The sequence below is a fragment of the Opisthocomus hoazin genome, chromosome 31 (genome assembly GCF_030867145.1).
Source record: "Opisthocomus hoazin isolate bOpiHoa1 chromosome 31, bOpiHoa1.hap1, whole genome shotgun sequence".
In the NCBI taxonomy this organism is placed as follows: Eukaryota; Metazoa; Chordata; class Aves; order Opisthocomiformes; family Opisthocomidae; genus Opisthocomus; species Opisthocomus hoazin.
Window position 1 is genome coordinate 4185390 of NC_134444.1, and position 23666 is coordinate 4209055.

The 23666-nt window shown below is 50.9% G+C and overlaps 2 protein-coding genes across 2 annotated transcripts; one reads left to right on the top strand and one right to left on the bottom strand.

Moving 5' to 3' along the window:
- Window positions 1-5235: 5235 nt before the first annotated feature.
- LOC104331065 (olfactory receptor 14A16-like) lies at window positions 5236-7684 on the bottom strand. The gene is made up of 2 exons (XM_009936337.2): window positions 7605-7684; window positions 5236-6178 (listed from the first exon to the last, which is right to left on the bottom strand). Exons 1-2 carry the CDS (start codon window positions 7682-7684, stop codon window positions 5236-5238), a joined length of 1023 nt encoding a protein of 340 aa, XP_009934639.2.
- A 14541-nt stretch (window positions 7685-22225) lies between these two features.
- Window positions 22226-23164, top strand: LOC142365080 (olfactory receptor 14J1-like). The gene has a single exon (XM_075445524.1). The coding sequence runs from the start codon at window positions 22226-22228 to the stop codon at window positions 23162-23164; it is 939 nt and encodes a 312-aa protein (XP_075301639.1).
- The last annotated feature ends 502 nt before the right edge of the window (window positions 23165-23666 follow it).

The following is a 23666-nucleotide window of genomic DNA, read 5'->3' on the forward strand; positions in this document are numbered from 1 at the left end:
CCGCTCGATCTTTCCCGAGGCTGGTGCATGGTAGGGGATGTGATACACCCACTCAATACTGTGTTCTTTGGCCCAGGTGTCTATGAGGCTGTTGCGAAAGTGAGTCCTGTTGTCCGACTCAGTTCTCTCGAGGGGGTCATGTCACCACAGGACTTGTTTTTCCAGGCCCAGGATGGTATTCCGAGCAGTGGCATGGGGCACAGGGTAGGTTTCCAGCCATCCGGTGGTGGCCTCCACCATTGTGAGCACATGGCACTTGCCTTGGCGGGTTTGTGGCAGTGTGATGTAGTCAATCTGCCAAGCCTCCCCATATTGATATTTTAGCCATCGTCCTCCATACCACTGAGGCTTTACTCGCTTGGTTTGCTTAATTGCAGTGTGTGTCTCACATTCATGGATAACCTGTGCGATGGTGTCCATGGTCAAGTCCACCCCTCGATCACGACCCCATCTGTATGTCGCGTCTCTTCCTTGGTGGCCCGAGATGTCATGGGCCCACCGAGCTATAAAGAGTTCACCCTTATGTTGCCAGTCCAGATCCACCTGAGCCACTTCAGTCTTGGCAGGCTGATCCACCTGCTGGTTGTTTGGATGTTCCTCAGTGGCCCGACTCTTAAGGACGTGGGAGTCTACATGACGGACTTTTACAACCAATTGCTCCAGCCGGGCAGCAATATCTTGCCACAATGAGGGAGCCCAGACAGGTTGCCTCTGCGCTGCCAGTTGTTCTTCTTCCATTTCTGCAGCCACCCCTACAAGGCATTGGCCACCATCTAGGAGTCAGTCTAAAGACAGAGTTTTGGGGTTGATGTAGCTTGAGAGTTAGCATGACTAGGCCGCTTAAGCAAAACAGCATATCTGAACAGGTCGGTGGAAAAGGCAGCGAAGAATAGCAATTCAGTTAAGTTCTGATAGTACACATGATGTGGGTTAGCAAAAACAGGATGTGTTCAAGGATGTGGAGGCAGTCTGTTGCTATTGGCGTTAGTACGTAGTGATTCGAAGATCCGGTAGGAAAAACCTAACAGTACAATATATACTGTTCAGCAGGGATTCTTTATTGCGGTGCCAGGCACAGGGGGGATTTCTCCTCCAAATGTGCGCACCAGACACCCTGTTGCTTCAGGTTAAATACAATCACACATGTAAATATTCATTATATTTCTAGGAACTAATTAGCATATGTAAATATCTTTCACGCATGTCTGTTAGCATCTTTGGGTGGTCTTCAGGGGTCCCAAGATGAAGGCCCATCCTCTTCATCACGCAGACTCAGTTCCAGAATCACGTATATCGTGTCCTTCAGGGTGTTTTGCTCCGGTCTTGTTGCTCTCTGGGTGCCTCCTTATCTCTGTAGCTTGGCGCATTTGCCCTCCCAAGGCCGAGCTGTCTGGAGTAGAATTATTTAGGAGTCTCTTTTATCCCACAGTTATCCCAATTATTTGCTGAGAACCAAGACCACTTTTGTTTCACTTAATTATTTTGTCTAATGACTAAGTGACAACTTGTGCCCATGTCCTTCCACTGCATTCCTTAACGAGAAAACAGGGATTAGTGTAACAGTTACATCGTTAGATCACTACGCATGCAGAAATACAAGTTACAGTACTAAAGACTACAAAAAACTAGAAAATATTAAGGCTTTTTTGTTATAGTTTCATGTTTCTTACAATCCCCTCTATCAATAGTTAGCAATCACAAGGGAATATGGGGCATGTGAACAGCGCATGATTTATGTCTGTAGCCTATCCGAATAAGCGTGATCACGTGTACAGATATGAAAAATGTATATAACCACGCAAGTGGAGCGATAAAGTGAACTGACTGTGCATTGGATCAATGTGTGAGAGTGGTTCCTGTCCCTGCACAGATGCTGAAACTTGACAATGGGAGGTCACTTGCTGCATCCGGAGCTCTCAACTGATATATCTGGTGCAGCCCGCGCACACGATCTGCACATTGCAGATGTCGATCTTTATGAAGTTGTTGGGTGCCAGATGTTGAAGCCAGGTCCAGTCCCATCACGGCTGTGCTCTGTTAGGTTTCATCAAAGTCCATCCTTCATTAGTCTGGGTGATTCTTTCTGTGATACTACTGATATAACAGATAACAACTACAGTAGTGATAGCAGACAGTGACAGGGTGATTTAGCAGTTAACATTACACAATTTCATTTATTGACTATTCTCACCCAAGATCAAATCCCCATGAGGTAGGACTAATCCAGACTCTCTTCCCTAACATATTACACATGTGCACTATGGGGACTTTATCCCCTTCTACAGGGTATGGAAGATTTGGACCAGCCCAGTTGGTGGATCCTCTGGTGTTAATCAACCAGGTGGCCTTTGCTAAATGAGTATCCCAGTTTTTGAAAGTCCCACCCCCCCTTGCTCTCAGAGTTGTTTTTAGCACCCCATCTTACCGTTTGATTTTTCCAGAGGCTGGTGCATGGTAGGGGATGTGATACACCCACTCAATACCATGTTCTTTGGCCCAGGCGTCTATGAGACTGTTACAAAAAGAAGTCCCGTTGTCCCACTCACTGCTTTTGAGGGTGCCATGTCACCATAGAACTTGATTTTCCAGGCCCAGGATGGTATTGCGGGCAGTGGCATGGGGCACAGGGTAGGTTTCCAGCCATCCGGTGGTGGCCTCCACCATTGTGAGCACATAACGCTTGCCTTGGTGGGTTTGTGGCAATGTGATGTAGTCAATTTGCCAAGCCTCCCCATATTTATATTTTAGCCATCGTCCTCCATACCACTGAGGCTTTACTCGCTTGGTTTGCTTAATTGCAGCGCATAAATCCCATTCATGGATAACCTGTGTGATGGTATCCACCCCTTGGTCACAAGCCCACCTGTATATCCTGTCTCTTTCTTGATGCCCCGAGGTGTCATGGGCCCACTGAGCTATAAACAGTTCACCCTGATGTTGCCAGCCACTTCAATCTTGACAGCCTGATCCACCCGGTGGTTATTTTGCCCCCACGCTGGGTGCCAGATAGACTGTCACAGTTTGGCCCTGGCCGACAACAAGGGACCACACAGTTGTTCTATCATTTTTAATAGAACAGCAAATGAAACAAATGTCAGCAAATACTGACAAGATGAACATACAAAACAAACAGCAGAATGCACAGAGCGACTCTTTCCACCCAGTGCAACTGGTGCTGTTTAATGTTTTCATCAATGACTTTGACAGCGAGACTGAGTGCACCCTCAGCAAGTTTGCAGACAAGACCAAGCTAAATGGTGCTGTTGACACACCAGAAGATTGGGATGCCATGCAGAGGGACCTGGACAAGCTCGAGAAATGGACCCGTGTGAACCTCATGAGGTTCAACAAAGAAAAGTGCAAGGTCCTGCATCTGGGTCGCAGCAATTCCTGCTATCAGTACAGGTAGGGGGATGCGGGGGTTGAGAGCAGTGCTGTCGAGAAGGACTTGCAGGTACTGGTGGATGAAAAGCTTGACATGAGCCAACAATGTGCCCTCGCAGCCCAGAAAACCAACCGTATGCTGAACCGCATCAAGAGAAGTGTGGCCAGCAGGGCGAGGGTGGTGACTCTGCCCCTCTACTCTGCTCTGGTGAGACCCCACCTGGAGTCCTGCATCCAACTCTGGAGCCCTCAGCACGAGAAGGACATGGACCTGTTGGAGTGGGTCCAGGGGATGTCACAACAATGATCAGAGGACTGGAGCACCTCTCCTGTGAGGAAAGGCTGAGAGAGTTGAAGCTGTTCATCCTGGAGAAGAGCAGGCTGCAGGGAGACCTTCTAGCAGCCTTTCAGTACCCGAAGGGGGCCTATAGGAAAGATGGGGAAAATATTTTCACTAGGGCTTCTTGTGATAGAACAAGGAGCAATGGATGTAAAGTAAGAGAGGGTAGATTTAGACTGGATGTAAGGAAGAAATTTTTTATGGTAAGGGTGGTGAAATACTGGAGCAGATTACTCATAGTGGTAGTGGATGCCACATCCCTGGAAACATTGAAGGCCAGGTTGGATGGGGCTCTGAGCAACCTGGTCTACTTGAAGAAATCCCTGTCCACTACAGGGGCGTTCGGCTAGATGACATCTAAAGGTCCCTTCCACCCCAAAGCACTCTATGATTCTATGACTCTATGCCCAGAGCGTTCCCAAGCCATGATTAACTTCCCTCCTGGGCCGGCTCCCCTACACAGAACCAAGCTTGACGTCACACAATATCGAATAACCTGTTCTGTTTGGCCAGTTTAGGACAATTTGTCCAGCTGTGTCCCCCTTGGCTTCTTGTGAAAATTAACCCTATCCTGGCCAAACCCAGGTCACCTCTTTTGCTGTTTCTAAGACGGTCGCATTGGGAATTCTTATTTTTTTCAGCAAGTCCATTAAATTAGTGCTTCCTTTTATCATTCGTGAGCCTCTCCATCAGGCCCAGGGCTGGGGCCAGCCATGGCATGAGGAGATGGAAGACAGTGTTCCCTCTGTCCCCTGTCCTTTTCTCCAAGAGATTCGTAGTGCTGGCTCCTGACCCAAGGACTCCCCAGGATGCTACTGCTGCCCGAGCTAGAAAGCATCCTACTCTGAGCTGGAGTGAGCAGAAATAGCTTTCTTTTGGTCATTTATTCCCCAGTACGGGGCGGAGCAGAGAGTTGCTCCTTTGCACCTCTCTAAGGAAGTCCCTGACCCTAGAGAGCCTTTCCCCAAGAGAGTATGTTGGTACTGGCCTTAGTGGCCACTTCTCACCCTTCCCTGTGCTCCGCACAAGGCCCCGAGTTGGTAGTGCTGCTCTGCAGAGTGAGAAGACTGTGCTTCTGTAAAGCAATAGAAAGGCAATCCCACACAGATCCCTGTGGATCAGCCAATATCTCAGCTGGGACCTGGGCACCCATATGTGAAGGCTGAGTCCAGGCCCATTCCCTAAGACATTCCCTAAGCCCTAAAGACCTGAGCCCGTAGAGAACCCAAGCAAAGCAACATGCTCGCAGGGGCAATTTCTCCACCCTGCTCTTGACCACAGAATTCGAAGAAGAGGCCAACCTCCAGACACGAACAGTGAGAAAACACGTTTTATGAAAGAGATGTGACATGGGAGGCCACCCGTACCGTTGTGCCACAGATGTGTTTAGTGATTTGCAGGTCGTACAGGCTATGTTCGTACCTCTGGGGTGGTGTAGTGGATGTAGAAAAATGTCCAAAGCAAAAGAGATTCCCAAGATGTTTTGGAAACCACTGAACACACAGGGCAGGTTAAGGCTGCTGAGAGACAGTTGGAAGAATCAGCTTCTTCAGTGCTTCTTTGAGAACCTGATTCCTCATGCTGTAGATGAGGGGGTTCACTGCTGGAGGTAGCACCGAGTACGGAACTGCCATCGTCAGATCCAGGGTTGGGGAAGAAATGGAGGAGGGCTTCAGGTAGGCAACCATGACAGTGCTGACAAACAGGGAGACCACGGCCATGTGAGGGAGGCACATGGAAAAGGCTTTGTGCCGCCCCTGCTCAGACGGCATCCTCAGCACTGCCCTGAAGATCTGCACATAGGACACCACAATGAAAAGAAAACACCCCACAACTAGACAGGTGCTAGCAGCAATAACCCACGCTTCCCTAAGGTAGGAGTGTGAGCAGGCAAGTTTGAGCATCTGTGGGATTTCACAGAAGAACTGGTCCACAGCATTACCTCTGCAGAGCGGTAGTGAAAATGTATTGGCAGTGTGCAGCACAGCATAAAGAAATGCACAGCCCCAGGCAGCTGCTGCCATGTGGACACAAGCTCTGCTGCCCAGGAGGGTCCCATAGTGCAGGGGTTTGCAGATGGCAATGTAGCGGTCATAGGACATGATGGTGAGAAGAGAATACTCACCAGAGACAAAGAAGGTAAACAAAAAGACCTGTGATACACACCCTGAGTGAGAGATAGCCCTTCTGTCCCACAGGGAATTGGCCATGGATTTTGGGACAGTGGTGGAGATGGAGCCCACATCAAGGAGGGAGAGGTTGAGGAGGAAGAAGTACATGGGGGTGTGGAGGCGGTGGTCGCAGGCTGTGGCAGATATGATGAGGCCGTTGCTGAGGAGGGCAGCCAGGTAGATGACCAGGAAGAGCCAGAAGTGCAAGAGCTGCAGCTCCCGTGTGTCTGCAAATGCCAGGAGGACAAAATGGGTGATGGAGCTGCTGTTGGTCATTTGCTTCCTCTGGGCATTTGACCTGTCCAAGGAGAAAAAGGCAGTGATAAGCTAAGGTAGAAATTTCAAAGAAAATCTGTTCCAGTTCTCATGGAACCATCCCAAATTGCCTCTCCCTTTTCTGAAAGACCTTTGGCTGGTCCCTGCTTTGAACTCTGGTGGGTGCTGGCTAAGGATGCCCCAAGTACCAGCGGGCTGTGCTGTGTGTTGTGCAGGAGCCAGTTTTGCCCTACAGCAATAGATACTTAGAAACTGGGAGTGATGTTAAATAAAATCCACTTGTGGTATAAAAGAGCTTTTAAGCATTGTCACTCCTAGTTCACTGAGCTGCAGAGCACAGCTGTGGAGGTTTTTTTTATTTATTTGGTTGTAGTAGGCCCACAACAGTGAGTGTTATTATTAAGACAGAAATCCTTGACATTTCTGATTGTGTTTGAGAGAAACCCTATGGTTCTTCTGAGGCACAGGGACTATCCCTTCTTGTAGAGTGAGGACAGCCAGTCTGTCCATCAGCCCTGGTCTCACCTGCCGTAGGCTGTCACCTCTTTCAGCTGGAGTGAGATTGCACCTAGAGGTTCACTTGAAAAGAAGCTGGATAATGGTGAGAGCAGGTGAATCCAGTCTCCAAGGGCACATCTCCAAACTCCTCATACTATCTCATCCTACCCGAGGAGGATCTCAGCTCTCCTGTCCGTGCCAGGGACAAAGAGGGCTCATTACAGCTGCTTGCACACAGCCTTCCAGCAGCATTTCCATGGCCTCAGTAATGACGGGCTGCGAGGTAACATGAAGATGCAATGGGAGAGCTGTGCCCTTCTGGAAGACAGCCTGCAGACAGCAGGCCCCCCCAGGGCTATAAGGGAATGTCCTAAAGATCCTGTGTCTTGAATGGAGAGTTGCCTCCCTCAGCCCTGCAAACAGCATTGCCCAGAGCTCCCACCTTAGCTGGGAAGCAAGGCAGCATGCATAGGAGGGGAAAAATGGAGAAGGTGCCCAATCTTCCTGTTAGTGGAGGCAGCACAGGGAGAAACAGATGAGTACTCAGGAGTTTTCCCTCATTAAGGGTCTGACAAAGACCAAAGACGTAATTCCTGCTGTGATTCAGTGGAGATGAAGAAGAGAAAGAAAAAACCTGTGCAGCCCATTCCAGACAGGAGATTCTGCTGGTGTCCCAGAGTGGGGTGGCCATAGATTTGGGCAGAGAGGTGGAGATGGAGCCCACATCAAGGACGGAAAGGATGAGGAAGAGGAAGTGCGTGACGGTGTGGAGGTGGTAGTCGCAGGCTACGACAGTGACGAGGAGGTGGTTGCCCAGGAAGGCAGCCAGGTAGATGCTCAGGAAGAGCCAGAAGTGCAAGGGTTTCAGCTTCTGTGTGTCTGTGAGTGCCAGGAGGAGGAACGTAGAGGTGCAGGTGCCCTTAGACACCTATTGCCTGTGGGCATGGGGAACTGTCCAAGTAGAAAAAGACTGTGACAAATTGGGGGAGACTTCTCTGAGAACAGTGTGAGCCATTTCTCATACACCCTCCCCCTACATCACACACCTCTCTCTCCTTTTCTAGACCTTCTTCAAATCAAAGACTGCAACCCTGGCTGCCGTTCCTTAAATGTAGCATGACGAGCAGGACCTCTGCCTACGGGCTGTGGAAGAGTCAGTCCTGCTCTGCAGCAGTGTGTTCAGGGACCTGGTGTTCAACTTTGTCAGACGAAACCGCTCCTAATGCAGAAGGGCTTGTCAGTATCTGCACTCCTGGTGCTAAGGCACCAGCATGGCAGAAGGCAGTTTGGGAGGCCTGGGGTTTTTACAGCTCCTCCCACCTCAGCTAGGGAATGTTTTTGAATGTCAGAAACCTTCAGCATTTCTGCCGCACTCGGGGAGAACAGAGTGAGTCAGGAGAGGCAAGAGGATGGCCCAAGGCTTAGTGCAGAATGAGGGGAGCTGGTCTGTCCCTCTCTCTGGCTCCCAGTTGTCCTGGGCTTGCACCTTTCTGAGATGGGGGATGATCATTCTCTGATGTTGCTCTGAAAAGCCAGCAGAAACTTCTGAGGGCAGAGGAATCCACTGCAGACCATAAAGGTCTCACCCTTTCTCAAGATCTCAGCATCCCACTTCCAGCCAATGAAACACACGTGGCTGCTCTCAGCAACCCAACAGCATTACCTCAGCTGTAGAGTCTTTGCGTTCTTCTTAGGGCTTGAAGATAAAAGAGAGGTGTTATGAGATAGGATTGCACCCTTTAGGGGAACTCAAAGCTTGGAAGGAAACCGCAGGGGGATAGCCATGTGTCCTAATGATGGCATCTCAGTAACAGTCAGCTCATTCCCCAGCCCCACAGACAGTATTGACCAAATCTCCACAGGAGTGAGCAAAGCTGGGACACTTGTTCCTATGGACACATCTGCATGAAAGAATCCAGACGGTCAGTGTGTGACTCTGAAGCTGAAACTCCCATCTCCAGAGAGCCTGACAGCAAGAATAAAATAACAAGAACAAGAAAACAGACAAGTGCAGAAACAAGGAAAATACGGTGAGGGTCTGGCAAGGGCAGAGGCAGCCAAGCCCTCAGCTCTGTGCTACTCTTACCCAGCTGTGCACGCCACCTCCCAGACCCCAACACTGCAGGGCAGCTGCTCTCAACCCCTGTGGTCTGCAGAGGGACTGGGCTCGTGGCTGGAGAGCTGCAGCACTGCTCTGCTGGAGCTCTGGCTGCAGATGAGGTCGTTGATGCCTTGGACCCCACGGCCCTGGGGGCAGAGGCTTTGCCGGGTGGGAGAGGAGGCGAGGAGGCTTGCTCAGAGGAAGGGGTCTGCATTGCAGGGGATCATACTGAGTTCCTTCAGTTCTCCTTCCCACAACATTTCTGTTTCCACTTTCCTCTCATTCCCAGATCACATCCCTGCTGCCTGGAGATTCTCACTCTGGGAGATGTTTCCCTGTGCCGTGTGTTTTCTCTGTAACATTCACAAACCCCACACCAGCTCTGCTGAAACCTGCCTGTTTGCCGGGTGCTGGCTGTGTGCCTGTTGCTGTTTGCAGGTGGAAAAGGGCAGGCCAGACCAGCAAAGGTGATGCTGGCGCTGTTCATAGGAAGAGGAGTGGCTGAAGGCATTTTAGAAGACTTCTATCAGACTTTGTGATACTTCAGATTTACAGCTCAGGAGTCTCAATGACTTGATGAGCATGAGAGCTCCTGTTCAATTTATCTCCCCCCCTCCACTCCTCTCCTGCACTCTTCCCCGTGTCATCTACCAAGAGCAGCAAACTGGAAAGGCAGACTCTGGAAAACTCCTTAACTTATAGTAATTCCTGTCTTCACCTTCCCCTTGAAAAGTCCCCTCAGAAATATGCCAGGATGTGAGCAGCCCTGATCTACACAGCACTCCATTAGCAGCAGAAGGATGCTGCCATGCCAGGGGTCACTCCTTCCACGCACACCTTTTCGCTTCACCACTGTGGGAGCTCCTCAGGCAGGCTGAGTGCTGACCCTGGCAGGCGGCAGATTCCCTTCCCTGGCACACAGCCCCTGGGGTGCAGGGACCCTGCTCTGAACGACAGCCCTGGGCAGCTCTGGCTTCACTCTCAATTTCACACCCTACAGCTCTCTCCATGTGAAGGGTGCCATCATGCCCTGTCCCTCTGATGGTGCGGCATGGAATCCCTCCTCCGGAGCATGTCCTTCTGTTCTACACTATGGAAACTGTGAAACTCCTCCTGAGCAATGCTACAGACTGTGAGATGTAAAGATTTTTTGGGGTGTCTCCAGGACACTCATCTGCATTGCCCTGCTTCCAGAGACTTACTGTGTAGCAGACTGTGAAGATTTCTCTCACCACGAGTTCTCAGCTGTTCTCAAACTCCCAATTGCCTTGAACTTCTCTCTGCCTCCCTCCTCTCCCGTCGGTGCCTGCAGGCAGTGCCCTCAACCCTGCTGCACTTTGCAGAGGAGCTGCTCCTGGGCAGAGCTGTCTCTGCAGTGCTGCCTGGTTGCCATGAGCTCTCTTCATCCCAGGAGCCCAGCCCAGCTCAGCAGCAGAAGACCAGCCCAAGGCATCACCTTCTCTGCCCCCTCTGGGCTCCCTCCATGTGGGAGGGACGAACAGGCTGAAGGAATTACTAATGTTCTTTCCCTCAGCCAGGGAGAGATTCTTATTTCCAGCAGTGGCATTTGTCCTATCAGAAAAGTAGTTGGGCATATGTATCAACCTGTATTTTCCAATCATTTAGAGAGGACACCAGGAAGGTGACACAGAAGGATGTACTTTCTCCAAGTAGCGGGATGTCTTCAGTTGAGTGCATTTAGGCATTTCATTTGGGGTTTGTAGTCCTAGAGGGTAGAAAGATATTCAGCTCTCTTTTGTCCATGCCATGTCTTTGCTCTGAAGCAAAGGCTTTGCACACACAGTCTTGGACACTTGGTACCACATTTCCCTGTAGCAAGTCTAATCTTGCCTGGCGCCATTGCTGAGATGTTTCAGCCCTAATGTGCAGCAAAACCCTCAGCCAAAACCACAGGCAGGAGGCAGAGCTTTGACACTTGTCATGTAAACTGCCAATGCATGGTGGCAGAGCTCATTACAGCTGGTGTTCAGGGACAGAATCCTCCTAGCACAGCAAGAGTCCAGATTGAAACTCATTTTAAACCTGAAAAGCAATTCAAGGGCACCATAGCGAGCTTTCACTACTTCAGGAACAGCTTAAGAAAAAAGAAACATCCTGTGTGGCCACTGCTGAATTTAGGAAGACAGAGATCTCAGATTCTCTCTGTAACGTTGTCCTCCATCTTCACCAGCAAGTTTTCCCAGGTTGCTATTACTTGAGGCAGGACTCTGGAGGACAAGGGCTAGCAGTGGATGTGGATCAAGTCATGGGGCACTCGAACAAATGCAGTCCTCACCAGTCCATGGAACAAGACTTGTGGCATCCCAGGCCAATGTCACAGTGAAGCCACTCCGTTATTTTTGAGAGGACTGTGGGAACTCTCTGACGACTGACAAAACAAGCAGGAAATTTTTAATGAGATTTAAAGGAAAAAACAACTCACCTTTATAGTAGATTAGTATTAGGTCCCCATTTGGACCTTCACAATCAGACTTTGGGCCTTCCAAGTGATGCTTTTGGACATTAAAATGAGTTCTTGAACCATGAAATGCAGGGCTTGGAACTGAGGAAGGTGGCCTTCGAACCTAAAAGTGAGGCTCTGAGATGTGAAAATGAGGCTCAGTGTCATAAAGGATGGGTTTGGATCATCAAAATGAGGCTTTGAACACTCAAGATGCTCCCTGGACCCTTAAAACGGCTGGCTGGATCCTAAACCTGAGGATCTGGACACTCAAGATTCACCTTTGAACTCTCAAGAGGACACTTTGAAACTACAGCTGTGCCTTTGGACCATAGAAAGGAGACTTTGGAGCCCAAAATGAGGCTCTGGAAGGCAAAGTCAAGTCTCTGGAAATTAAAGTGCGTCTTTGGATATTAGAAATGTAGCTTTGGGGCATAAAGAGAAGCTTTATGCCTTAAAAATGAGCATTTGGGCCCTCCAAGTGAAACTGTGGGCCCTAAAAAAAATCTGGTGGTGATAAAAGACATGTTTGGATTCCATCAAGAAGGATTTTGGCTCTAAAAATGGGGCTTTGTGCACTGAATAAGGCAGGCTAGACACTGCATGTCTTCATCAAAGATCTGGATGAGGGGATTGAGTACTATCTTGGTAAGTTTGTAGATGACATAGTATTGGGAGGGAGAGTCGATCTGTTCGAGGGTAGGAAGACTCTGCAGAGGGACCTGGACAGACTGAATCAATGGGCTGAGGCCAATTGTATGTGGTTAAACAAGGCCAGGTGCCATGTCCTGCACTTCGGTCGCAACAACCCCATGCAAAGCTACAGGTTTGGGGAGGAGTGGCTGGAGAGCTGGAGTAGGAGGTGATTGTTCCCCTGTACTCAGCATTGGTGAGGCCACTCCTCAAATCCTGTGTTCAGTTTTGGACCCCTCACTACAAGAGAGACGTTGACTTGCTGGAGTGTGTCCAGGGAAGAGCAATGAGGCCGGTGAAGGGTCTGGAGAACTGGTCTGATGAGGAGCGCCTAAGGGAACTGGGACTGTTTAGTGTGGAGAAGAGGAGGCTGAGGGGAGACCTTCTCGCTCTCTACAGCTACCTTAAAGGAGAGTGTAGTGAGGTGAGCGTTGGTCTCTTCTCCCAATTAACTAGCGATAGGAGAAGAGGCAATGGCCTCCAGTTGCATCAGGGGAGACTTAGATTGGATATTAGGAAAAATTCCTTCCCTGAAGTCAAGCATTGGAACAGGCTGCCCAGGGAAGTGGTGGACTCCCCATCCCTGGAAGTGTTCAAAACATGTATACATGTGGCACTTCAGGATATGGTTTAGCAGGAATGGTGGTGATGTGTTGACGGTTGGACTTGATGATCTTAGACGTCTTTTCCGAAATAATGGCTCTATTATTCTAGGATTCTAGTTCAGTAGTGTGTCCTGGGTTTGGCCAGGACAGGGTTAATTTTCACCGGAATCCAGGAAGGGGCACAGACGGGCGGGCTGACCCAACCTGGCCAAACAGAGCAGGGTATTCCATACCATGTGCCGTCATGCTGGGTTCCAGGTGGGGGTGGGAGGGGGCCGTCGTGAACTGACTCGTGGCTCGGGATTTCGCAGTGGTGGTCGTGAAGGGTGGCTCTCTCGGTTCTGCGGTTTGTGTCGTGTATTCCCCTTTTCTGTATCATTATTGCTACTATTCCCTTTCTTTCCTGTTCTGTTAAACTGCCCTTATCCCGACCCACCGATTTCTGCCTCTTTCTTTCCATTCTCCTCCGCACCCCGGTGGGGGGAGGGGCGGCCGCGTGGCACTTTTGTTGCCAGCTGCAGCCGAAACAGAACATTAAATCTGGCACCCAACGTGGGGCGGGGATAATGGCAGGGCTGAGCAGCGGGTGTTAAAACGGCTCTCTTAGATTTTGTTAAATTTTGTTATACGCATTTTTCTGTGTTAGGTAAATAGCCACCATTAAAAATGTTTCTGACTTTGATCAGATGGCTATGGTTTTTGAATCCATACTTTCTGTACGTGTTCCCTGTGGTGCTGTTCCTCATCATGGGGAAAAGGATTAGGATTATGATTTTACTGTACCGTATGATGTTGACTTATGACATGATAACATCATTGTGCATGAGATTAGGCTTGTATTTGCTTGCCGCACCACGGTCATTTCCATACCTCGGATCCTATGTCTTAGAATTTGTTAATAATCAAACCCAAACTGTGGGGAAAACCAGAGGGGATACATTCCCCCACTCTTTTGCTCCCCCTCTCTCATTCAGGCTGGTCCTAACAGCTTTTGAGAATCTCGAGGACCCGTGGGATGCTCAGGGCAGCACTCTCCTTTTGTTCTGCTTCCTGAATGGGTTTCAGCTTTTGTTTAGGGTTAAACAAGTAGTTAAGAACATCGTGCAGAGACCTGCCCCGGGGCCGGATAGCTGTGAGTGGCTGGGTGTGAGGGACAGCATAGGCAAGTGTCTAGGGCAGTGGGCACCCCTGGTGTGTTTTAAACTCATCCCTGAACAAACACAGAATCCGGACAATCTGGTAAAATATCTGCAAAAAGTGTGCTGCCACTCTGGGAACTCCAGAGAGACACAAATCACCGCAACGTGCTGGGGTCTGGCCCACGCCTACCGAGCCCTGTTCGACCTGATTCAGTGCCCTAAAGGGGAAAGGGGGGGAAACGAAGCTGCAGGCACTGCGGCTGGCGCTGCCCCCCCAGCTCGCCCTGCAGCCCCTCCAGCCCAGCAGGCAGTCACAGCCCCCCAGCCGGCACCACGGCTGCTGCAGCCACTGGCGTTGTCCCGGCTCCCCCGGCGGGCATGGAAGTTGCTGCACCTCCAACTCCATCCCCAGCTCCGGCAGTAGGCATCACGACTGAGCTCAATGACCAACCTGTGCCGGGAGCAGTCGCCCCTGTAAAACTAAAGAAAGACACAAAGAGAGCAGATCGCCTCGGGAGAGATGCCAATGAGCCAGGGTCATCGCGGCAGACAGAGAAAGAGATCATCACCCGGTCCCTGTCCCTGGGCGAGCTGCCAGACATGCGGAAAGATTTCAGCTGCCACCCAGGCGAGCACATTGTCACCTGGCTGCTGCAGTGCTGTGATAACGGGGCCAGCAGCTTGGAATAAGAGGGCAAGGAAGTCAAGGAGCTGGGATCCCTGGCCAGGGATGGGGGCATTGACAAGGCTATTGGGAAAAAGGAACAAATCCTCAGCCTCTGGAGGAGACTTCTGTCAGGCGTGATAGAGAGGTACCCCTTCAGTGACGATTTTGTGTGCTACCCTGGCAAGTGGAGCAACATGGAAAGGGGTATTCAGTACTTGAGGGAATTAGCTGTGCGGGAGCTGGTTTACTGTGATCCAGATGATGACCAGTTACCCACAGACCCAGATGAAGTCCAGCGCACACCATCTATGTGGAGGAATTTTGTGCGGAGCGCACCATCCTCATATGCCAACTCACTGGCAGTAGTAGAATGGAAAGGTAAAGAGGCACCAACAGTGGATGAGGTGGCTGTCCGACTCCGGCAATATGAGGAGAGTCTCTCCTCCTCCCTCGTTTCGACTATGGAGAAATTGTTCCAGAAAGTCCAGCGACTTGAAAAGAGCATGTCCTACTCCCCACCTGTACAGGCTATCATCTCAGTTGTTAGGGGCAAGCGTTCCTCTGCTCAGGAGGGAGGATACAGAGGCTACACACCCCGGGGCACCCTGTGGTTTTACCTGCATGACCACGGAGAGGACATGAGGAAGTGGGGTGGAAAACCCACCTCAAGTCTAGAGGCACGAGTGCATGAGTTGCGAGGTAAAGCAATCACAACAGGGGATTCTGTTAGGAAAAATGCCGCTCCAGTTTCCAGCAGCCAGCCCTCCAGACTAGGTAGACAGTTTGATCTTGATTCCGATCCTCTGGAGGGGACCTCCAAGTCATTCTTACAGCAGGTGAGCAGCAAATTCTCTGACCAGGATTAGAGGGGCCCTGCCTCCAGCCAGGTGGAGGAAAGGGACAACCGTGTTTATTGGACGGTGTGGATTCGGTGGCCTGGCACGTCAGATCCACAAGAGTAGAAAGTTCTAGTGGACACTGGTGCACAGTGTACTTTAATGACATCAGAGTTCATAGGGTCAGAGTCCATTTGCATTTTGGGAGTGACAGGGGGGTCCCACGAGCTGAGTGTACTGGAGGCTGAAGTGAGCCTCACTGGGCAGGAGTGGCAGAAGCACCCCATTGTAACTGGCCCCGAGGCTCCGTGCATCCTTGGGATAGACTATCTTAGGACAGGCTATTTCAAGGACCCAAGGGGGTATCGGTGGGCTTTTGGCATAGCTGCTGTGGAGACGGAAGAAATTCAACAGCTGTCCATTTTGCCTGGTCTCTCGGAGGATCCTTCCATTGTGGTGTTGCTGAGGGTTGAAGAACAACCGGTGCCAGTCGTGACCACAACACTGCACCGGCGACAATATCGTACCAACCGAGACTCCCTTCTCCTCATTCATCAGATGATGCGCCAGCGGGAGAGTCAAGGAGTGATCAGCAAAACTCGCTCACCCTTTCATAGTCCCATATGGCCAGTGAGAAAATCTACTGGAGAGTGGAGACTGACAATAGACTACCGTGGCCTGAATGAAGTCACACCACCGCTGAATGCTGCCGTGCCAGACATGCTAGAACTTCAATATCAGCTGGAGTCAAAGACAGCCAAATGGTATGCTACAATTGACATCGCTGATGCATTCTTCTCCATCCCTTTGGCAGCAGAGTGCAGGCCACAGTTTGCTTTCACCTGGAGGGGCATCCAGTACACCTGGAGTCGACTGCCCCAGGGTCAGGTGGAAACACAGTCCCACCATTTGCCATGGACTAATCCAGACTGCACTGGAAAAGGGTGAAGCTCCAGAACATCTGCAGTACATCGATGCCATCATTGTATGGGGTAACACAGCGGAGGAAGTTTTTGAGAAAGGGGAGAAAATAGTTCAGATCCTCCTGAAAGCCGGTTTTGCCATGAAGGGAAGTAAATTCAAGGGACCTGCGCAAGAGATTCAGTTTTTGGGAATAAAATGGCAGGATGGGCGTCGTCAAATCCCAATGGATGTCATCAACAAAATAGCAGCTATGTCTCTACCAACCAGCAAAAAGGAAGCACAGGCCTTCTTAAGTGTTGCGGGTTTTTGGAGGATGCACATCCCAAATTACAGCCAGATTGTAAGTCCTCTGTACCATGTGACCCGGAAGAAGAATGAATTGGAATGGGGCCCTGAGCAACGACAGGCATTTGAACAAATTAAACAGGAGATAGTTCATGCCGTAGCCCTTGGTCCAGTCCGGTCAGGGCAAGATGTTAAAAAGGTGCTCTACACCGCAGCCGGGGAGAATGGCCCAAGCTGGAGTCTCTGGCAGAAAGCACCAGGGGAGACTCGAGGTCGACCCCTGGGCTTTTGGAGCCGGAGATACAAAGGATGCGAGGCCCCCTCTACTCTCACTGAAAAAGAGATTCTGGCAGCATATGAAGGCGTTGGAGCTGCTTCAGAAGTGGTTGGCACTGAAGCACAGCTCCTCCTAGCACCGCGCTTGCCAGTCCAGGGCTGGATGTTCAAAGAGAGGGTCCCCTCTACGCATCATGCCACCGATGCTACGTGGAGTAAGTGGGTCGCGCTGATCAGCCAGCGCGCCCAAATGGGAAACCCCAGTCGCCCAGGAATTCTGGAGGTAATCATGGACTGGCCAGAAGGCAAAGATTTTGGAGCATCGCCAGAGGAGGAGGTGACACGTGCTGAAGAGGCCCCACTGTATAACCAGATGCCAGAAGATGAGAAACAGTATGCCCTGTTCTCAGATGGGTCCTGTCGCATTGTGGGGAAGCAGCGGAGGTGGAAGGCTGCTGTATGGAGCCCTACATGACAAGTCGCGGAAACTGTCGAGGGAGAAGGTGAGTCCAGCCAGTTTGCCAAGGTGAAAGCCATCCAGCTGGCTTTCAACATCACCAGTCGAGAGAAGTGGCCAGTGCTCTGTCTTTACACCAACCCTTGGATGGTGGCCAATGCCTTGTGGGGGCGGCTGCAGCAATGGAAGAAGAACAACTGGCAGCGCAGAGGCAAACCTATCTGGGCTGCCCCATGGTGGCAAGATATTGCTGCCCGGCTAGAGCAGTTGGCTGTAAAAGTCCGTCACGTGGATGCCCATGTCCCTAAGAGTCGGGCCACTGAAGAACATCAAAACAACCAGCAGGTGGATCTGGATGTTAAGACTGAAGTGGCTCAGGTGAATCTGTACTGGCAACATAAGTGTGAACTATTCATAGCACGGTGGGCCCATGACTCCTCGGGCCACCAAGGAAGAGACGCAACATCCCGATGGGCTTGTGACCAAGGGGTGGACTTGACCATGGACACCATCGCACAGGTTATCCATGAATGTGAGACATGCGCTGCAATCAAGCAAGCCAAGCGGGTGAAGCCTCAGTGGTATGGAGGACGATGGCTAAAATATCAATATGGGGAGGCTTGGCAGATTGACTACATCACACTGCCACAAACCCGCCAAGGCAAGCGCTATGTGCTCACAATTGTGGAGGTCACCACCTTCTCCTGGCTGTGATCCACCTTCTCCTGGCTATGATCTACCTCCTCCTGGCTGTGATCCAGCTTCCAAGGGCTCTGCCCACTGTGGCTGCAGTATCTCATCTGTGGCACCAGATTTGAGAGCAGACTTGTTTCAGAGAAACCTGAACGCTCATCCTAACCAGAAGACTAGTGGACATTGAGCCTTGCTGCACTGTGCTTCCAGCCTGACCTTCACGCCTCTGCTGTGCTGCACAGACCCTTTGGCTGCAGAACAACCTCAGCAGCTCATTGTCACAGCGCAGGCTGCAGGCAGCTCCCTCTCTGTACTGGACATCACAACTTGTGCGTGGCCTTGCCTGTAACCAATAGTGCAGGAAGAAGTACTTGTGAGAACATTGCTTCTCTTCGACTGTGGAGACGATGAATGCAGTTGTTTCCTTGTAAGAAAATCCTGTAGCAACCTGAATAACAAAACCAGAGGAGTGTCTTCCATGGGTTGGGTCTCTCTGGCATGCTGTGTGGGGGTCAGAAGCCTGTTAAGTGCTACTCCACCCGGGGTTCCCACCATCTAAATGGACCTAAGATTATCTGCATGATTCTCTCCTTACAGTGTCAGCACTAATGAACACCATTATAAAAGGTACTTGGCAGAGTGCGAGTGCCTTTCTTACTGGAATTACAATGAACCAGTGCCTCCTGGTGAAAAACACACTCTGATCACTCTTGAAGCAGCCCCTCCAACCCCATGGACTGGTAAGAGAGCAGTTTGCTCAACCAGCACCTGGCTTGATACCAACCCACCGCTGGTTGTTCCCCTCCAGAGTCCTGCCTGAAAGCACAAAGCCCTGGAAGACCTTGTTGGTGGTAACCGAGGCTGAGAGAACGTGAAGTATCTCAGATCTATCCACACCTACTCTTTGTTCATTTAGCTGTTGTCCCACAGTATCCCCACTTCTTCTTTAGCTGCTCCTGAAAGAACAATAGCTCATCTTGGTGCCCTTGATTTCCTTTCTGAGTTTAATTTCTGTTTTGCTATAAACCATTGCATTGCTTGGATTATGGTGTCCTTGAACACAAGAAGTATCCAGGCACATTGCTAAAATGGTTTGTCTGTTCCCTGACGGTATCATCAAGGCAGTGAGTAACGTAATGTGCTTTGTGTTCATGCAGTGCCTGCAGCTGTTGGGTACAGAAGGAAAAGACCTTGCTTCTCTGATGAGGTCTGAAGGTACATGCTTCTGACTGACACCATCAGTCAGTGGTATGCAGGCACCAAATCCCACTCTCTGTGATGCTGTTCGGGGTGTCTCTCTTGTACCCAGCCTGAATGGGAATTGCTTTCCTGTAGGTCCTGTGCTGTTCCTGCAAGCCTTGGCATCTCAGGTAGTTCGATAGGTACGGTTTTGAAAACTAAATGAGAAGAGACCCTGAACTCTCTAAGGCAATGTGGGGATGAACAAAAAAGGACTGCCAATGTAGTCAATGGAGACCTCGTGCATACAGCTGGTGGAGAAGAGAGAGAGCCCGAGCTCTCCCTCTGGCACATGACTGCAGTTGTTGAGAGGAATGACTCTATGGGCTGCCCTGGGCATAATGAGTGGGGACAGGTTCAGTTGCCTAGAATTTGGGCATCCGCTGTCATTTCACTTGGCCAAATGAAATACCCAACAGTCTGCAAGAGGATGCCCCAGGGTGTTTCCTTGTCTCTATGAACTGCTCCATTTGACTTTGCAGGTGCCTGCACGTATCTGCACCCACCCCTGACACCTCAGATGTTGCTTGGCATTGTGTCTGAACAGCCCACTCCTGCCCTCCATCTCCATTAGTCAACGTGGGAACTGAGACAAGGAGCTCTCATGCTGGTGCCTGTTTTGTGCACACTTCACTGCCACAAGAGCAATCTCTGCTCCTGTGGGCTTCTGGTCTGCATTAGAGGGACCTGAGTTCACTTCTAGCCCCAGGACCACAAATCCAAAAAGGAGATGTCTGGATTGACTCAGCTGCACCCCTCCCCTCAGCAGGGATAAAGGAGATCCCTCCCTGGTGCAGTCTGGTTGTCCTTTCTACTGATGGGACAAGCCAAGGTGAGAATTAGGCATAAATTTGTCACTGGTAGGAGCAATACCACTTCTGGAAAGCAGTGTCGCTCCCTCAGAGAGGGTGGGAACTTCAGTGATTCCTTCAGCCTGTTTCACAGCAGGTTCCCCTGGAGACCCAGGGACATCTCAAGGGAGTCAGAAGAGAGCAGAAAGAGAGGTGTCTTGGGCTGGTTCTCTGCTGCAGAGACGGGCTGGGATCCTGGGATGGAGGGAGCTCATGGAAAAACAGGACAAACAGGGCAGTGCTGCAGAGAGACAGCTCTGCCCAGGAGCAGCTGCTCTGCAAAGCCCAGCAGGGCTGCGGGCACTGCCTGCAGGCACTGAGGGGAGAGGAGAGAGAGGTTAAAGACAGTCAGTTGCTGGAGGATGCAGAGATCTCATTCGAAGAGAAAACTTCACAGCCCTTCACACAGTAAGTCTCTGACTGCAATGCACAGGAGTATCCTACACAAGACTCCAAAATCTGGCACAACTCATGGCTAGAGTGGAGGAGAAAGAGGTGCTCCAAAGCAGGGTTTCCCTGCGGCACCATCAGAGGCACAGGGCATGAAGCTGCCTTCTCCCAGAGATGGCTGCAGGGCTGTGAAGGTGGGTGTGCAGCCAGAGGTGCCCAGGGCTGTCCTTCAGAGCAGGGTCCCTGTGCCCTGTCTCTGTGCCAGGGCAGGACTCTGCTGCCTGCCAGGGTCAGTGCTCAGCCTGCCCAGGAGCAACTCACGGTGCTGGGGGGAGAAGATGTGGGTGAAGGCGAGACCCTGGTCAGGGCAAGGTCTTTGTGCTGTTGAGGGGGTGCCGCATGGGTCAGGGCTGCTCACAGCTCCCCATCACCTCCAGGACATTGGCAGATGTTCCATTTGAAGAAGGACTTCAAGGCAGCATTTATCTGAAAGGGAAGAACTCTCTGTTTGACATTTCTCCTCTTGGTGGACTGGGTGGGCACTGGGAGACGGGATTTTATTTCTTTGCTCGGAGGAAGGCACTGAGCACCCAGCTCTAGTTAGATCTGAGCAGCCCCTGCACTCACAGAGATGCCCCTGGGCAGTGATCTCCTGCCTGGAGGTTTCAGCACAGCGGAGCTGAGCACACAGTGTGTGAGTGGGGTTCTGCGTGCCCAGACAGAGAGGAGAAGCTGAGACAGAGAAACAGCTCCCAGCAGGGAGAGCTGCAGGCAGCAGAGCCTTGAGCAGGCAGGGAGAGGAATCCACTCCCAGAAATGCAGTGGGACGGGGTATTCGGGTGCCTCCTGCCACCATGTGCAGTGCAGGCAACTTCCCTGGAGCATCCTCATGTTCTCCTGTCCCACCCAGCAGAATTCCCCACCCTTGATGTCATGAACACCAGGTGATCAGTTGCCTTCTACCACCACACAAACAACCACTAATGAGGTGAGTGAGGATTCAGGTGCTGCTGAGTACCAGTGCTGTGGATTTTCTTATGCAGATAAGTCCATGCAGAAAAAGCAGCCGAGTCCACTCCAAAACCCTGAGGCTCTGCTCGCTTCATCATTCAGGGCTGGCAGTGATCTCACCCTCCCTTCAGGACATGCCAGATTTTGGACATTTGACTGTTTCAGCATGTGATCCTGCTGGGCTGCAGGCTGCCCACCACAAGGACACAGCTCAGCTGTGGCATCTCTGTGTCATCTAGCAGCCCCATGGAGAAGACACTGAAGTGCTAAGGCCACCACAGTGCTGCTGGAAGCTTGTATGCAGGTAGCTGTAATGAACCCTGTGCGTCCCTTGCTGGAAGAGGGCCGAGATCCTGCTCAGGTAAGACGAGTTGCCCTGAGGGTTTTGGGGATGTGCCCTTGGAAACTGGATTCCTCTGCTCTCAGCAGTGTACAGTTTCTTTGAGAGGAACAGCTGCCAGTGATTGTCCTCCTGCTCCAAAAGGTGCCAGCACAGGGCAGCTGAGATCAGCTCTCCTCACTCTGCACTGAGGGACACTCCCTTTGCCTCTCAGGACCTACAAGATTTCACTTGCAGGGCAGCAGAAATGCTGTAAAAGCACTCATCAGCTGTGGTGGGACAACTAGAGGAGAATAAACAAAACCAGATCTCCACAGCTCTGTTCTGCAGTCGCGTGAACTGGGAGCAACTATGCTGAAAAGGTCTTGGATAACAAGAGTAGATTTAATCTGCAAGGCAGGACTTCCTTCTATCTTATCCACAGCAGAGCACCCTGTTCCCTTGGGAAATCTCAGCCAGCACAAATTGGACCTTGCACAAGGGACTTGCCAGAGGTCTTCCTGAAAAGGGAGACGCAGCCTGTGATGTTTTTCATAAGAATTGAAATAGAAGAGTGCCCTAACACGTTCCCATTCAGAGACACAGCAAATGTCCAACAGCAGCTCCGTCACCCAGTTCCTCCTTCTGACATTCACAGACACACGGGAGCTGCAGCTCTTGCACTTCTGGCTCTTCCTGGGCATCTACCTGGCTGCCCTCCTTGCCAACGGCCTCATCATCACTGCCATAGCCTGCGACCACCGCCTCCACACCCCCATGTACTTCTTCCTCCTCAACCTGTCTCTCATTGACCTCGGCTCCATCTCCACCACTGTCCCCAAAGCCATGGCCAATTCCCTGTGGGACACCAGGGCAATCTCCTACGCAGGATGTGCTGCGCAGGTGTTTCTCTTTCTCTTCTTGATCACAGCAGAGATTTCTCTTCTCACCATCATGGCCTATGACCGCTATGTTGCCATCTGCAAACCCCTGCATTATGGGACCCTCCTGGGCAGCAGAGCTTGTGTCCACATGGCAGCAGCTGCCTGGGGCACTGGGTTCCTCTATGCTCTCGTGCACACTGCCAATACCTTTTCACTCCCACTCTGCCAAGGCAATGCTGTGGATCAGTTCTTCTGTGAACTTCCCCTGATCCTCAAGCTCTCCTGCTCAGACTCCTACCTCAGGGAAGTTGGACTTATTGTGTTTAGTGCCTGTTTAGTCTTTGGTTGTTTTGTTTTCATTGTGCTGTCCTATGTGCGGATCTTCAGGGCAGTGCTGAGGATTCCCTCTGAGCAGGGACGGCACAAAGCCTTTTCCATGTGCCTCCCTCACTTGGCTGTGGTCTCCCTGTTTGTCAGCACTGCAGTATTTGCCCATTTGAAACCACCCTCCATCTCCTCCCCACTTCTGGATGTGATGGTTGCTGTTGTGTACACTTTAGTACCTCCAACACTGAACCCCCTCATCTACAGCATGAGGAACCAGGAGCTCAAGTATGCCCTGAGGACACTGATGGCTAGATGTGTTTCAGCAGCTAGAGACTGACTACTTTCTTTTAATATATTTCCCTGTAAACGTCATGGCAGCTCAATCTTATCTTTCCTTCATCATATTTGGTTTCCTTTTTTCACTTGTAATTAGGTTGTCATCAAATTATTGTTCTTATTCATCCCCTTCTACTTAAGTATTCACCCACCTTGCATGACCCAGAGACTTTGTGTAATTGAGGAGCTGGGATTTCTGTGTATTTAAACAAAATATATGAACCTGCTGAAACTTCTTTGGCTGAGAACCATCCTCAGCTGGGCAGGAACAAGTGGCCAATGAAAACACCTGTCTGATTACCACTACTCAGGGCAGGCTGCTCATTCTATGGGGCAGCATGAGATGTTTGAGGACCCTCAAGGCCAGGGCACTGTTCTCTCCATGGTGGGGCTGCATGTCTCTCAAGATCTCCTGGAGAAGAGAAAAGGGGACACAGGGTGCGAATGACAACCTTTACTTTGTGCCATGGATACTCCTCACCTCTAGACCTGAATTCTGAACC

Coding starts and splice junctions, on each gene's coding strand:
- LOC104331065 (XM_009936337.2), bottom strand. CDS start 7,684: ATGGCTCACACTGTTCTCAGAGAAGTCTCCCCCAATTTGTCACAGTCT. Junction 6,179..7,604: donor ACAGTTCCCCATGCCCACAG/GCAATAGGTGTC, acceptor AAATGCCCAGAG/GAAGCAAATGACCAACAGCA.
- LOC142365080 (XM_075445524.1), top strand. CDS start 22,226: ATGTCCAACAGCAGCTCCGTCACCCAGTTCCTCCTTCTGACATTCACA.